The following is a 15,909-nucleotide window of genomic DNA, read 5'->3' on the forward strand; positions in this document are numbered from 1 at the left end:
TCGAGGTAATGTCAAGTTCTCCCAAGATCATTCATCTTATAGTCCGATATGCGAGTTAATTTTCTCAACTTTAGCAATTTCGGATTTTATACACGCAGGGGCATATATCCCTAACTAATCAAATATTCACTTAGACGGGTATACCACATCTACCCGGATAGTTCTGCATCCGTAAAGTGAAGGCCGCTTGAGAATCAAGAGGATGTTCTTGTGGTCTAGAACTATTTGAATCAGTACATGTAAGTCCTTTGGAAACTCCATGTAGGTTCATATCACGATCCCAGAGATACTACAACCACGTTTGTAATGCTGCGATCAATCACATGGCGTATGAAAGAAACCTTGCGCCACAAGGCGTCATATTGCACTATTTCATTCATCTCATTCGTCATAGATTGATTCTTTTAGTTGACCAATCAGTTCTACGTTGATATTAATCAACGGAACGCAGTTCGTTATCGTCGCTTTTCATTTATGTCGGTACCATATAAATGAAACATCATTTATGATAATCTCATTCCAATTCCAATATCTCATCCAAACTAGTATACTGGACCAAGAACTTCAGGTCTCGGGAGTAATCCGGATTTAATCTCATGAGATGAAAAGGTCTGAGACAGCGATCGAGGGGCGGATTCATTCGTGCCACGTTCCTCCTCTTTTGGGGAGGTGAATCCTCGAACCGAGTGATCTACCATGCTTCTGGCATAAGATAGATTGATTGGCTAGCCGTCAATGTACGAGGGTCGGCCACAATTGTGGCTTTCCTACTTTCAGGACAAAGGTCCGAAGTACATTTGGTACACATCTTTGCAGGCACATTTGCAGCTGGTATATGTGATCTCGTCACTTTTTCTAGATCAGAGGAAATGTCTGGTTAAACTCTGACGATCTAGATTGGGATCGATATAAGACATAGTGGGGACGTCCACGATAATTCGCGTCGTTCTTTAGGAACGGTGACGTTCTTATCTCCCCCTAACGACGGGAAGACTGTCTCATAAAAGTGACAATCCGCAAAATGAGCGGTAAAGAGATCGCCTGTCAAAGGTTATTTAGTAACGAATATTAGAAGGAGAATCATAACCGACATAGATTTCCATCATTCCCTGAGGACCCTTTTGTTTTTGTGTACGTAAGGGCGGCGCAAAATGGCACATAGACCGCACAACCAAAGACGCGCATATGCGATATGTCAGGTTCGTATCTGGTAACCAACTGACATGCGCTTTATAAGGTTGGGTCGTGATGGGCCTCAGGCAGACCAACATGGTTGCTTGCAATATTGCATGGCCCCAAGCAGAGGTCGGGAACTGTGGTACGTATGACCAGTCGACCACGCAATCATTTGAAGGCGTTTAATGAATACTTCTGCTGGGTCGTTCTGGGTATGAACATGGGACTGGATGTTCAACTTTCAAAAACCCAACCGACATGCAATATCCATATAGATTTAAATTGTTCGATGTAAATGTCGATGTAAATTCTCCAACTTATCCAATCAAATAAATTTGATCAGATAATCAGGGTGGTGAGCCCTGAGCTTGTTAATCTGAGCTACCAGTGTGGAGAATGCAACTTGTGGACAACAACCACACGTGTGACAAACGTGTAGAAGCATCAACCAATACTATAGAATATTTAAATGGTCCGTAAGGTGGTTGAATCTATCCACAAATGTCCCATTTGAATCCTTTGTAAAAAGATGGAGGGTGCTAAGGTATAATACATGTCCAGGTATGATTTCTTTACTTCTGGTAAAAGGATGCCCAAAACGGCGCATCACGAATCATCCTAGATATCTCAAACGTACATCCATAGCGAAAATTCCTTAGGAATCGCAGGCTTCTGGCCGGCCACATAGTGGACTTGAATGGATGTAATCCATTCGTTAAGCGTTCCATCTTCTCTAGAATATGCATTTAACTATATTCGTAAGAAGTGCAAAATGGTAATATGCCAAGGAATTTTACTCCATTTTTCTACATTGGTTTCAATATGGTAATAATACTCTCGAATATCCTTAAAGCTCAAAAATGCGTTCTTCCGGAACGAAGTGAGTATAAGGCTTCCCTTTATGGTAAAGTTAATACCATTGGACAATATAGGGCAGTGACATGCCCCACAATCAGGTTGGATAAGCCTGAAAGGTTGTCGGGGGATGATTAGGTATGAAGTTAGCATAGAACCAGACAGCTAACTTCCCCACAAAACATACCTAAGCATGAGTTAATTGTAGTCACATGTGGTAATCTTCGTTAATTAACTCTTTTATTCGAGAATAATGGTGACATCCAAACACTAATCTTAAATCCGAGAACAAAATAAATTATTCACAAAATAAACCAAAAAAAACAATGGGGTTCGGCCAATAGGCCGTCCATGTCAAATTTCGCTCTTCCAAATGTATTAGGTGGAGCAAAATGAGTCTCATAAATGGACTACGAGAATTGTACCTATTCATGGACGTAACAGTTTCAATCATGTTTTGCTTCAGGCAAAAATTCATCTTTGCATGATTTGAAACAGTCCATAACAGATTTGAAGAGTCATGGAGTCCTCAGCAGGGAGGTACTTCCATTGGATATGCTTCAGGCATAATTCTTCGAATAAGGATCATGGCGGATGCTTATTCACGTCTTGTATCCACATAAAGTAGTTTACTATTCGAAACTTCCAAATCAGTGAAATCGAACTTGTTACGGTTCGACAATACGCTGAATGGAGGAAACAAGAATGTTTTAGGAAATAAAATTTCCATAACCAACAAATTTAGAACATTCAGGTTCTAAGACATGGTTTGGTTTAAACGGTTTTAAGCATGGAGAACTTCGGGTCTCAACATGAGTGTTGCGCATTAAGAAACTTCAGGTTCATATGGCACTTTTCCGAAACTTGGGGTTCGGAAGTATGAATTTTAAGTTCATAATATCTGCAGGCAAACACAAATATATATGCAAGCAAATATGCAACAAGTATGTGCAAAAATATAACTTTTAGGTGGATAATTATAATTGAATTAATTTATTTGGACTTCGGGCCAAATAAAGATGTGGGGAAAAATATAAACCCATTGGGCCTAAAAAAAAATTAGGCGAATAAAATTCGGGGCCCAAAACAAAAACTAAGCCACGGGTGGCTTTAAAAAAATTTGTGCCGTGTATCCCAGGCCCAAGAATTGGGTTGGGGGTCTCGGGCAGGGCTACAGGCCCACGGAAAGGATTGGGGCAGGGATTGGGCTGCTGCAGGCAGACCCAAGAAGCTGAAAACAAATGTTTTTTTTCTTTCTTTTTCCTTTTTGCAGGCCGAGAAACAAATAGGCCTAAGCAGGGGTTTTGGGTCACTTCAGGTGAGCCCAAGGCGGAAAAAAAACCGGGCCGAGAGTCAGAGCCCAAATGGGGCTCGGGGAAAGTCCAAAAACATCCCAGCCGTAGTTGGGTGTGTTCATCGGGGAAGAAGACCGAGTTTTGATCGACGATGCCATGTGAGGCGGTGGGCTTGTGGACAATGATGCTTTGATCGAGTCCGTGGGTCGTCGAAAACCTCAAATAGGAATGGAGAATCGAAAAAATCTCGACATTCATTGTGAAAACCCTAGAATTTTGAATCGGGTTTTTCAAAAAAAATCCGATGAGATTTATGCGAATCTCGGTCAATTGATGTTGAGGACGAGCTTCAGGCCGTCAAACATGGTGACCCGATGTGTGAGGGTGGTCTGCAGGCCAACCTGTGATGGTGGTGGATGCTGGGATTGGCGTTAAGGTTTCCTGGGTTTCTCGGCTTTTGTTGGGGAATTGGATGCAGGCTGCAGGCCTGGCTAAGGGACGGGCTGGGCCATCACAGGCTGCGGGCCTGGTGGCTTGCGGCCTTGCGACCTTGCATGGTGCAAAGGCATGGGTTCGAATAGAACCCTAATTCCCCAATTCCGATCTTGTTCAAATCAATTATATGCATATATAATTCAATGAATCACATATTTACTTTGATGCATATGCAAATAATAGTTTCAATGCATGTACATATGTAAGATTCTATTCATGGAAAATATCAAATTCACATAATTGCAGCAATTTTGGTTATGAGGCATACACAATTTATGTAGAATCTAAAATATGTTAAACGTAAAGTTGGGTCATGCATCATGGTGAATGTTCATGCTATCAGGGCTTCAAAAATATCGAGTTAAAAGCCGTTGTTTTAGAAGAACCTGATTGCGTGATGATATGAATGAACTGGTTTGATGCAGAAAAATTATTTCTTCAATTTCGGCTTTCATCTTCAAGCTTGTATTACGTTCAACATAAAAAGAAAAATAAATTGAATCAATAAAAGAATATGAATTCAATAAAATTAAAATTTAATCAATTAAAAATAATTGAAACGTAATACTCCCCTGATTGAAGATGAATAAATTCCCTTTAAATTCTTCTAAGCACAGCGTGAAGAGCGTGTTGATAACGTGTTGTGGCCTATATTTAATAGATAGGTGCGGCAAAGAGAAGAAGAGAGAATGGAGAATAGGTTTGAGGAATTGTGTGTTAATTCCCCAGTCCTTGTGCCTTTATTTATAGTAATTAGGAGGAGAGAAACTTGCTCTCCAAGTAATACAAAGTATATTAGGAAAGATCTTCTAGATCCCAAAGGATTCCTATTTTATCTCTACTTAGGATTTACACAATCACATATTGATAAGAACATATGTCACAACATTTTCAAAATATTTTGCTTCTTACATTGAAGATATCCTAATACACTTCTAGAGGAAGACAAAGTTTATTGATGCAAACAAAACTCATTTTCCTCATGGCTTGTATTTAATCCATATTCAAATATGAGCTCAAAAGTTATGGTCATTTTCTTTCCCAACTTTAAAAAAGTTACGAGCACAAAAGTTACGGTCTAAAGATATTCATCTTTACTTGTAAGTGAGATATCTTAGGTTCAATGCTCGTCAAAGACGGCAAATGCTAATTTAAACCACATTATTACTAGTTCATTATGAAATTTAATCGACTCTCATGTCTTTTTAATGTAAATAGTATAGTTTATTTATAAATAAATAAAAACCACTAAGGGCAATCTAAATGATGTTCTAGGTGCATGACGTTTCCAATCTCCATATAACTTTCATTGATTCAAGGGTAAAATCGTCAAAATAAAGAGATCCAATTCTGTTGTTTTAGGATAATTAAATAATGGTTTATGGTAGGTTTGACCATTGCTCATTGGGCTCCCTTCCTTTTTGAGACTCTCTCTCTCCTCTTCTCTCTGTCTCCCCCAATTCCAATATTCCCAAAACTTCTTTTGTCTACTTTTCTCTCCCTCTCTAAAATCCATCTCACTTCCCTCGCCCTTCCCAATCTGCTTTCTTTGACTTGTTTGAGGCCTTTTCTCCTCCAAAATCCAAGCCGCAGATTCCAATTTGTCCACCATTTCTCTCAAATCCATTTGAAGCTGCATGAAACCTGGTAAATTTTTTTACTTTTTTTTTACTTTTGGTTTTAAATTGTTCATGTATATTCAATTCCCTGTTCTTTTTGCTCTTTGAAATCTTGAAAATGTGAATTTTTGGTGGTTTTTTTTTTCCTTCTGCCTGAGATTTTCTCGAGAAAGTTCTGGGCACGTGTGCCGTGGATTCATTTGTCTGTTACTTGTTTTGTTGGTATGCTGCTGATTTGAGTGTATTGTACAAATTGGTAATTTTGTTTCAGCTCCTTGGTGATTATCCAATTGTGATTGATTGGTTTTTGTCTAATTTTCGGGTTTTTATGGATCTGGGCTGGGAATTTTTGTGATTTTTAATGGGTAATTTGTCAAATTTCAAAAGGAGCAAGAATTGATTAATGGGTTTATAGTTTGATTCCATGGGAGTTGAAATTTAGTAGAAAAACTGTTCATTGGTGATGGAGAATATTATGTAATTTGCAATTTGCCATTTGGGAGATTTAGGTATTTAAGTGATGTGATTTAGATTTCCACTCATCCAAATTATGCAGTGGAATGCATCTGTTTCAGAACCTTACTGTATAATTGGATCCCCCAATTATTGTTGTTTTATTTTATTTTATTTCATTTCTGGAGAAGATGCATATTCCATCTATCAGTCAATTTAATTGGCTTCTTTTGTTTCGAATTCGATATCTGCTCATCCAGCCTAACATCATGTTCACTTTGTTTCTCTATCACAGAAAGGTAGGCCAACTGCACGCAGAAAAGAGTTTTGAACGTAAAATGGGGTGCTTCACAGGTTTGAAGAGCAAGAAGAAGAAGTCTGAGCAGACTATTCATATTAAACGTGTCCCGAAGGAGCAAAAACCAACTACGTTGCCTGAACCCAAGACCCGGTCATTACAGTCTGCACCCCCGAGTTTTAGGAACAGAGTGAAACCTATTCAACCAGCTAATAGAGTCGTCAGCAATAGAGCACGGGCATTATCAGCGCCATCGACCCTTGATGCGGCAGACCAAGACGATCTCTCTGAATATGAAGAACCAGAAGACCCAAAGTACCGGTCTGGAACAGTGAAGGAACAATTGTCACCGGTTCCCCAACCTCTTCCTCTCCCGTCACCCCAGGTTGCTGCTGCACTGAGGACTACAGGAAGTTTTAAGTCGGTGACTAATAGCGGCTCTCTCTATGCTTCTGGACCATTGCCACTGCCTCCTACAGCAGCACTATCAACTGGAACACTACCTGCCGGAACACTACGGAACTTTTTGTATGAAGAAATAGCATCAGCTTGTCACAACTTTTCTTCAGACCAATGCTTGTCGGAAGGCCTTTCATCTATTATATATAAGGCTTCCTTTGGAGATGATTCATCGAGCTCAAAGAAGTTTGAAGCTACTGTTACTCGCCTTCACCCGTCCACTCAGGTAACAAATCAACATTCATTTTATTAGGATGAAGATTACAGATCGGATTTGTTGGATTTGTCATTCCCTTTTTCAAAACATGTTTTCACATCTATTCCTTGATTTCCATGCACTGTTTGATTATGTCTCGTGCCATGGAACAAGGTAAATTAATCATGTTTTAGGATTTGCCGCTTGCTTGTACACTTCAGATTGTTTGCGCAATAATCTCACTTTCTTTTTTCTTCTTTTTAGGGTTTAAAGGAGTTCATAAATGAGATAAACACCCTTGCGACTTTGCAACATCCAAACCTTTGTAAATTGCTTGGCTTCCATGCACGTGAGGGCTCGGAACAGAAAATGTTGGTGTATGAGAGGCTCAATCATGGAAGTTTAGACCGGCTTTTGTATGGAAGATCAGACAAGCCTCCAATAGACTGGAATACAAGAATGAAAATTGCTTTATGTGCTGCACAAGGTCTTACTTTCTTGCATGAAGAAGGGCCTTTCCAGGTAATTAGGACTTTTTCTTGAATCTGTTTTTTAAAAGCAGTTGAAATAAAGTGATGCGTGTATAAATGCACATGTAGCTGATATTGCTAGTTGCTCGTTAATTTGGTAAATGTAACTCTTTTTACGTTTTCACCTTAGTGTCAAAATGCTTGTGGTGTTTAGACGTTTTAAGTAACTCAGTCTTGTAAAAGATTATGTCATCACATGTATTCCTACATCTATGTGATGATTGATTTACCTCACATATCTACAGGCGATGTACTATGAATTTTCAACCGCCAACGTACAGATTGATAAAGATTTTAGTGCAAAGCTTTCAGGATATGGTTGTGTCGGCCAAATTCCGGAGGCAGAGATCTCTACTAATTCCGTTGTAAGTTCGTTGGTTCTGTTTCCATTTCAGAGTAGCTATTAGTCTTCAAACCTTGTACGTAGGCACTAATTTCCCACACAAACTAACAATTTTAACATGATCTGATACATCTCTAAATGTGTAACCTTTTTTTTTATCATTATGCAGGCTGTGGCAAATCTATCAATGGAGACACTCGAGAGAGGAATGCTCACTCCAAAAAGCAACGTCTGGAGTTTTGGGATTCTTCTTCTGGAACTACTCACTGGCCGGAGGAATTTAGACAGCCGTCATTCTAAGGAAGAAAGAAATTTAGTTAAGTGGAGCCGGCCTTTCTTAGCTGATGATTGCCGACTTTCACTAATCATGGATCCTCAGCTGAAAGGCCGCTTCCCATCCCAAGCAGCCAGAAGGGTGGCAGACATTGCACAGAAATGCCTTCAGAAGGACCCATCAGAAAGACCTACCATGAGAACCGTAGTTGAGCATCTCAAGATCATACAAGACATGAAGCACTCGTGCAGGTTTCCATTGCAAGAGCCAGCATTTGCCGGAAAACACATGTCAAGATCACCCAGCCTTAACGGAATTCTTACCCCTGCACCTCGGTTAAGTTTCTCTCCTTCACCACCATCAGCCGCCCGTCCATCCATTTCACCTACCAGACGACCTGCCCTACTAATGTCTCTTCCTCCGCGTGCTTGCTCCTCCACCCTCACCTTTGAGGAGTTAGACCGGCAGGAAAGCCGGAAATCATCATCATCGACTCTTCCTAGGGCTAGTGTTGAGGGATTTTGATTGTTTATAATGTGCCTTTTTATCATTTTATTTTTTAATTTGTTGTTCGTCGTGATTCAACACAATATATAGGAGATAAAAGATGTGATTCCACCTTACCGTCGTCTCGTCCGGCAGACGACGAAACAGCGAGGATGTCCTTTTGTAGATATAGTGCATGACTGGTTGTACTGGGAACATCTACTTTCCCTTTACTACGAAATCCAATCAGTTCAGTTTTCTTTTTGTCAAGCCTCCTCATCGTTTTAAGTTTTCCGGTTTTTTGTACACGAGCGATATTATTACTTTAATTTAAACTTAGGTGAAGGGGGGGAAGGATTTGAATTCGGGATGCATTTATGTACGTCGAACTTGGATAATATGTTTATGTAGTGTATAAAATATGAAATGCAGAGGTGAGAATTTGAAATTGAGACTTATTTTTTACACATTAATTTACAAGTTAATCTATAATGTAACGTACATTCACACTCTCAGCTTGCAAACCAAAGAAAACAGGCATAAAAGTCTGTAATTACACACGAAACCAGTCGACAAAAATTTCGAAAAGAAAAAAATCGCCGGAATTTCATCATAGAGGGTCATCTTGGATTTGATCCGGCCTTTCTTCACCCCCGGTTTCTCGCTCCAGACGGTGATTATCGTCAAGTTGTTCGTCGGTCTCATTAGCGACTTGTGGCGGAACATGTGACGTCGAACTTTCCTGTTGCTCAGATATCAAGCTGGTAATACCATTGTGTTTCAAATATGTCTCAAGAGGAAGGGTTGCAACCTGTACAAGGGACATCATACTCACATGGTCTGGCCCTGCTTGCAAGTCTCCTTCTCGGCCCGGATGGGAATTCAAGTCTAAAATTCCCTTCCCGGTTTCAGCCAATTTGCTTTGGCTCTTGGATTCTGATTCATTTGCAGACCTGGCCTCGTTATCTGAAGGATCAACGTGCGACGATACAAGCCTAGAAGTGCTGTCTACTTCTGCTTCATCCCTAGGGGCCCATGTGTGCTGGCTTCTGCATGCAATCTCTGCTTCCCGCTCCGACTGACGTTTCTTCTTGTTGATCATCATGGTTTTAAAACGGCGTTTGACTGTCATGCACACGTTGCACGTGCATGTAGGCTTATGTTTGCCCTTTCCACTTGGGGGCTGAATGCACACAATGCATGAGCAGCCAGGACGATGCCTGGGATGTTTTGTTGTTGTAGCAACTAATGCAGCTTCTGGATCAGCCACACTGTCTCCGAGGATTGCGGCATTGGCCAAAGCATCAAGGCCAGAAGCTTCATGCTCCGGGGTTGGCCTAGGGTCTGCCGCTATTCTCCTTTTCTTCAATTCTATAAAAACGAGATGTTAATTCAAACATTTCCTAGATATATTTTGATAAGAAATTTTAACCTTTAATTTTCTCATGAAGAGTGCAATTCTACAAGAGTCAGGAGACTAGGGACCATAACAGATGAGCAACCTAAGTAAATCGAAAGATTTCATAAATGTAGGCACCTGCGATATAGCAACCTAAGTAAACAGATGATATCTGATCCTTAGAAGTTAAGAGAGAAATAAGATGGCATCATACCTTTACTCATTCTCAGAAAATTTTCCAGTTCCCTTGGGCTCAATTCATCTGGCATAGAGCACGAAGACCTGACGAGACAAAGTTAGAGACATATTAAGCACTACTGTTACTGCAAGAAACCTTGTAGGATAAAAGAAAAAAAAAAGTATTGCTAACCTGCTTCGATCCCAAGCATTGTCTGCACATATCCACTTAGATGAAAGTAGTGCATCAGCTGGCAATCTTCGCCATTTAGAGCAACTATCACACTGTACCCATTGCTCTTGTTCCCTAAAGAAGCAAATATATCAATTGAATCAGAACAAGACAAATTGTGTAATGAGTCGAATGGCAAAGGAGAATGCTCTTTGTATGTTCTTACCCAGTTGACCGGACTGTGAAAATACTCCTCTTTCCAAACACTGGAGGTTCCTAGATAATACAAATTTATAGTCATTAATAGCCACACAATCTATGACCATCAAAGTAGTATCTATCAATAGAAATAACTGCATACATAAATCAACAGTATGTTCTCTGGTGACCTGGAAAATCTCAATGAAACCACTTACTTCATATTCTTCAAACTCAAGATCTTCAATCACGACAGTGCTTGGCTTGGAAGCTGGAGGTGGACGAAGCAAATCCTGAGCCTCTTCCCAAGTAAGCTTCAGCTCTAGAGCATCTTGGTTATCAATGAGCAACCTCTTACTCTTGGACCCTATATTTCTAGTTCTTTTCCTCTCAGGAACTAATGACGGCAGCAGCAATCCCTCCCTTGTCCTCCCTTCCTGCTTCTCAGTTTTATTCCAGCTAATATCACCACTAGATGTAGTCAAGTGTTTCGACAGTGCATTTAGATGGGGATCCATGCTTCCCTTAAATGACTGAAGAAGGCCAGGGTAACCACTTATTACAGGAAGGTTCTCAAAAACACCCGAAAACAAAGTTTCACTTGAGTGAGGGCCATTCTGAATGGCAGTAAGATGGGAATCCTGTTTATTTTGATAACTTGCATATCAATAATATATTATCCATTTTGTTAATATGACAAATGAAAGAGGCTTTTACCTGCATTGCAACAGTATTCGATGCTTTCCGAAACCCCATAATTAGTTTTCCTTCAGGATCCATACGACTAAAAGTCACTGTTCAAAAATTAATTAAAAAATATCGCGTAAGTAATGTAAAACATTTCTCCACTGAAGTAATTTCGCTAATTACCCTGGAAAATCATTTAGAAAGAAAATAGGGCCTGACAACAAATTTTTTCTTTTCTTTTTTCAGAATTCACCATAATCAAAGGTCCAAGGTCCCAAGAGGCATTCTAGTGGAGTAAAAGAAAATTCCAAATCTACAAACACACACACACACTCGCAAATAGATAAAAACTAAACAAATGCAGTCACTGAGGATTACCAGTATCTCCAGCCTGCAACTGCATGGACTGTATGCAGGGGGTTACACCCTCCAAAACATACATCCTACTGTTGTTATTCGGCCAGAATCTGAACTGAAACATCCATTCTTTTCCCTTCACATCTTGAATCCTTAACGGAAGCCCCTCTGGTTGAGAGATGGGAGGAAAATATGCCTGCAGTGGTTCAAATTTGACTGAAACAAGAGCTTGTAGAGAAAAATATGGTAATGAATCCAATAAAGATGACGGCAAAGACCACAAATATCAGAGAAATGTTGGGATTAATAAACTAGTAAACTTACCTCAGCACAAGCTTTAGGAAGCACCAAACGACCAATTCGACCAGCATCACTGGCACTTAGCATCTTTTCAAACAAGGGAACAATTGTGGAATTTGAACTTGATAGAAGTTAAGGAAATCACAGGCTGAGTTAGAGGGATAATCATGAAAATTTTCCTTATTTTATTTATGGATTGATGAGGTAGTAATTAACATTTAAATAAAGCAAGAAATGAAATATGGATACTCTCCAGATATTTGCTGTAATTCCTGGTCTGTAATCCTGGGCCAATAGCGGGGAAGTAGCTGATTCCGTCCCCGTCCTTCGGCAGGTGGCCTTGCCACACGTACATGTGAAACCATTGTAGATTTTTCCTCCAAACCTGTGGAAAGGGCCAATTTTGGGGGCTTTGGAAAAAGATGTTGAGGCCTAACTCCTAGTGGGAGTGGAGAGGATGTCTTGCTGTGTTCCCTTTCATCAACAATGGCACTAGGAAAAGGATTTGCTTTTCCCAAAGGTGAACCGAGGGTCATACTCAAATTTGTATGCGGAAGTGATTCATATAAATTATTTATCCCTAAGTTTGCCTTGAAAACTTCTGCTTTGGAAGCGTCAGAAGATCCATGGGGTGCCTGATTAAAATTTGAAAAACATGCGCCTCCAATTTCACCCCCAGGAGGTGGAACATCATCATGTTTCAATTTGAGCATTAGCCCATTTGTGTTGTTGTTCCGAAGTTGAAGCAAGTTCATAAGTCCATTAGAATCTTTATTATTTCCCAACTGCACAAGCTTCAACTTTTCAACATCACGTCCATCCAATTGATTGGCTGTAATATTTGACTGCGGTTCACTGATTTTGGATGTTCCAAGACCATCAGGCTTTTCATCACTTGAAATCTATGTGAACACATTTCAAAATCATCAGAGTACTAAGCTATATGAGTACACTTAAGCATGCAACATGATTCTACTATAGCCTTAAATGCAGGAAATAACTGAAGTTTTGTGATGGTAGAGAATATCACAAGACTTCGGTGTTATTAACCAAAATCAGACCATGGGACGCTTTGTCTTCCATGCTTACATTACACCCTTCTAGCAAGAAATACATAAGAATCCTTTAGGACTGTCACTCCCCAAGGATCATTATAAAAATCACAAATTTACCACCATAACTGTATGTTAAGGTTGATATGACTATAGCAATTGATCTTACAGGGTGAGGTCCCGAATCCTTTGCACATTTTATGCACTTCACACCACCACCGTCAAGAAGATCGAGCAGTAACGTGGAAGCAATGCATCCACAATGTAGATGCTGCAGAGAACAAATTCTATTAAGTGCGTAGTATTGAATGGAAGAGCCAAAGGGGAGAAGTCAAGAAACCAAACACAAAGTTCTTTCTTTGTTGGATAAATGCTCACCTTGCCACATACTCCGCATTCCCTCCAACCAGATTCCTCTGAGTGGTATACATCACAATAAATCGATTGCTCATACACAGACCTAGTGTCAAGGCCAATTCCACATCACAATACAAGCCATAAGCTTTTCAAGTGATCCGCAAGAAAGCATTTAGAATAGGTGTTACCATAGCTTCTAAAAGACAATATAATTCTACATTCTCTCCGTCGGAATAGGTGTTACCATAGCTTTACATAACTTGGTGGTACTGAAGAATTAAATGTATCTTAGATTTTAATTATCGACGCCGATTATTACATCATATCAAATACTACGTGTTAAATTCCATTCGTAATATGAATAATACAATCAGTTTGAATAAATAAGGATGTAAGAGAGATACAACAAATAACAAATAAAATGCCAAATAAACCAGTAAACTCGTGGAAAAATTAAAATTAAAATTAAAATCCAGACAAAAGCTACAATTTAGCACGTAGCCGTCGAAAATAAAAACCCAATAAGCACATGAAATTACAGACAAAAACAAATAAAAACAAAAAATCATCCAAATCCATGGCCGTAAAATTCCATCTAATTTATTTTCTAAACATCATAAATTGAAAATTTTAATCAAAAGTTAAAGATTCAATTACCAGCACTTGATGCAGAGATTGGCGAATCCGCCAGATCGCAAAGCCCAACCTCTCTTCCACTCGATCGACGTCGAGGTCCCGCAAGCTGCGTTCATGCAAGTCCGCCGCTCCATTTCCGCACTCAAATTCTATAAAATTTCAACAAATTTCAATCCAATCAGAATTAATCCAAAAAAATCCCCAAATCTAATCGTCACGACTTCGGAGAAAGCAAAAAACTCAAAATTGACCAATCAAACAGCAAACCTAAGAACAGAGAACCACAAAAGAGAAGAAATCAACCGCAAGCTTGCAACTTTCAGCTGCACAGAATCAGAACTGCTCCATTTGAGCAGGTAGGAGTGGAAGGCGGCGGCGGCGAGTCCACTACCAATCTGATTTTTCGGCGGCGGAGGGATTGGAGTGGGATCGGCGATTTTGTCGAGAAGGAAGCGGCGGAATGGTTGAGGACTTGGAGTTGAAATCGGATTCCGGCGAGCAGAGAGTTAGATCGGCAGTTGTTGCTTAGGGAGAAGAGGAGACGTGTGCATGCAGAGTTGAAAATTGAAAGAAAAATACACAAAACGCATGCACGATGATGATTATGCTTCAAGACTCGGCCAACTAGCCCACCCTCTCTACTCTCTCGTTTTCACTTACTAACCATTTTTGCTTTAAATTAAACCAAAAAGAAAAGATAAATATTTAGTTAAATAGGTTTACTTAGTGAGATTAAGCGATTAAGCCGACGAAGCAAGAGAAACTTACATGCAACTGGAAAAATAGAGACTTAATTACATGCAATTGAGACGACACCGTAATTTGATCACAATCATGAATTAAATCAATTTGTTTGTGAGATTTATTAGTTGTAGAAGTGAGAGAAACTTAGCGATAATGATGACAAGTAGATCTACTATGTGAGACTGCGCTGACGAGAAAGATTTACCTATCATAGACATTCCACCTTGATTTACAGCAAATTTTGAATTAAATTAATTAGTTTTAAGAGATTTAGCTGAATAAGCGAGAGAAATTTACCTATCATAGACCTTCCACAACTTAGCGATGACAATGACGAGTAGATCTACTTTGCGAGATTGCGCTGACGAGAAAGATTTACTTTACATGAATGAGCTGATGAAACGAGGGAAACGTGTTACCTATAACGTAAATCCAACTAATACAAAACACTGTAAAAAAAGAAACAAGCGTAGCCAAGTTATTAAGAGCAGTATATATGAAATGTGTGTGTATATATTTTAAGGGAGACAACTGGTGATAAGCCACGATTATCCACTCATTTCGGGGGCCGGGAAGACTCACAGAGGCATTTCGGCCTCTCCTGACCACAAATATGGCTTCCAACCAGCAACATGTTTTGAACCCAAGATCTCCAGTTTTTAATTTGAAAGAAGCCTTGCAATCCGCCCTTTACTGCTGTGCCACCAGCTTGTGGTTATGAAATGTATATTTGGCTTCTAACAAGATTTGAGTCTAACGTTGAAATATACGTCAACATTGAAAAATTGTATTTAAAAAATAAAAATAAAACATTTGAATTTTAACTCTGGCTTCCTTCTTTCCACATTGTTAATATATGAATTTTAATTTTCACTAACAACTGAGTTTTTTAATCCAATATTTTCTCTTTTATTGCATGCACTTAGACGTTAAAATTCAAGTTCGAGTATGGGATTGAAGGAGAAAAAAAAATCATCAAACTCTAGGCTAAATAAATGAATTGAGAAAATTAGGGTAGTGGTACCACACACATCTTCTTAATTTTCAACTGTTAGATTAAATAAATTAAAAAGTATTACGTCCGCAAATTAATAATGAATATGACAGTTAAAATGGATAAAAATAAAAATAACACCGGAAAATGCGCCGGTAGTAGCTCTCCTGTCCAATTGCTTATTTCGCATGCAATAAAGAATTAGTTGTGAATTTACAAGTAGCTCACTCTCGCGCCACTTATTTACGGTTTTACCGCGAAGCCCAGATTGTGTGCGGCGTCGAGTTCTGCGTTTTTCGGTCTTCAGGGAGTCTCCGGACCGCCAAACTGCGTTGAGTTTCGCGATGGAATGATTAA

At 39.5% G+C, this 15,909-nt stretch overlaps 2 protein-coding genes across 6 annotated transcripts; one reads left to right on the forward strand and one right to left on the reverse strand.

The window, feature by feature from the left end:
- Positions 1–5,203: 5,203 nt before the first annotated feature.
- Positions 5,204–8,743, forward strand: LOC103433755 (probable serine/threonine-protein kinase PBL1). The gene is made up of 5 exons (XM_029101332.2): positions 5,204–5,468; positions 6,189–6,876; positions 7,111–7,368; positions 7,622–7,741; positions 7,889–8,743. The coding sequence occupies exons 2-5, from the start codon at positions 6,232–6,234 to the stop codon at positions 8,516–8,518; spliced, it is 1,653 nt and encodes a 550-aa protein (XP_028957165.2). The 5' UTR covers positions 5,204–5,468; positions 6,189–6,231; the 3' UTR covers positions 8,519–8,743.
- A 144-nt stretch (positions 8,744–8,887) lies between these two features.
- ABI3L3 (B3 domain-containing transcription repressor VAL2-like) lies at positions 8,888–14,650 on the reverse strand. Of its 5 annotated transcripts, none has more exon segments than NM_001293848.1 (13): positions 8,888–9,850; positions 10,093–10,160; positions 10,249–10,362; positions 10,454–10,503; positions 10,644–11,066; positions 11,143–11,219; positions 11,491–11,665; positions 11,794–11,890; positions 12,019–12,671; positions 12,991–13,092; positions 13,200–13,281; positions 13,836–13,963; positions 14,118–14,469. In NM_001293848.1, coding segments are annotated over 12 exon segments (2,715 nt in total). In that variant the 5' UTR covers positions 13,949–13,963; positions 14,118–14,469; the 3' UTR covers positions 8,888–9,089.
- Positions 14,651–15,909: the final 1,259 nt, after the last annotated feature.

This window comes from Malus domestica, chromosome 04 (genome assembly GCF_042453785.1).
Source record: "Malus domestica chromosome 04, GDT2T_hap1".
Classification (NCBI taxonomy): Eukaryota; Viridiplantae; Streptophyta; class Magnoliopsida; order Rosales; family Rosaceae; genus Malus; species Malus domestica.

Excerpts from the sequence above, each read along its gene's own strand:
- LOC103433755 (XM_029101332.2), top strand. The coding sequence starts at position 6,232 with ATGGGGTGCTTCACAGGTTTGAAGAGCAAGAAGAAGAAGTCTGAGCAG. Across the intron at positions 6,877-7,110 it reads GCCTTCACCCGTCCACTCAG|GGTTTAAAGGAGTTCATAAA; the intron begins GTAACAAATCAA and ends TCTTCTTTTTAG. Across the intron at positions 7,369-7,621 it reads ATGAAGAAGGGCCTTTCCAG|GCGATGTACTATGAATTTTC; the intron begins GTAATTAGGACT and ends ACATATCTACAG.
- ABI3L3 (XM_008372033.4), bottom strand. The coding sequence starts at position 13,948 with ATGGAGCGGCGGACTTGCATGAACGCAGCTTGCGGGACCTCGACGTCG. Across the intron at positions 13,282-13,835 it reads AATCTCTGCATCAAGTGCTG|GTCTGTGTATGAGCAATCGA; the intron begins GTAATTGAATCT and ends CCTTGACACTAG. Across the intron at positions 9,851-10,092 it reads TTTTCTGAGAATGAGTAAAG|AATTGAAGAAAAGGAGAATA; the intron begins GTATGATGCCAT and ends TCGTTTTTATAG.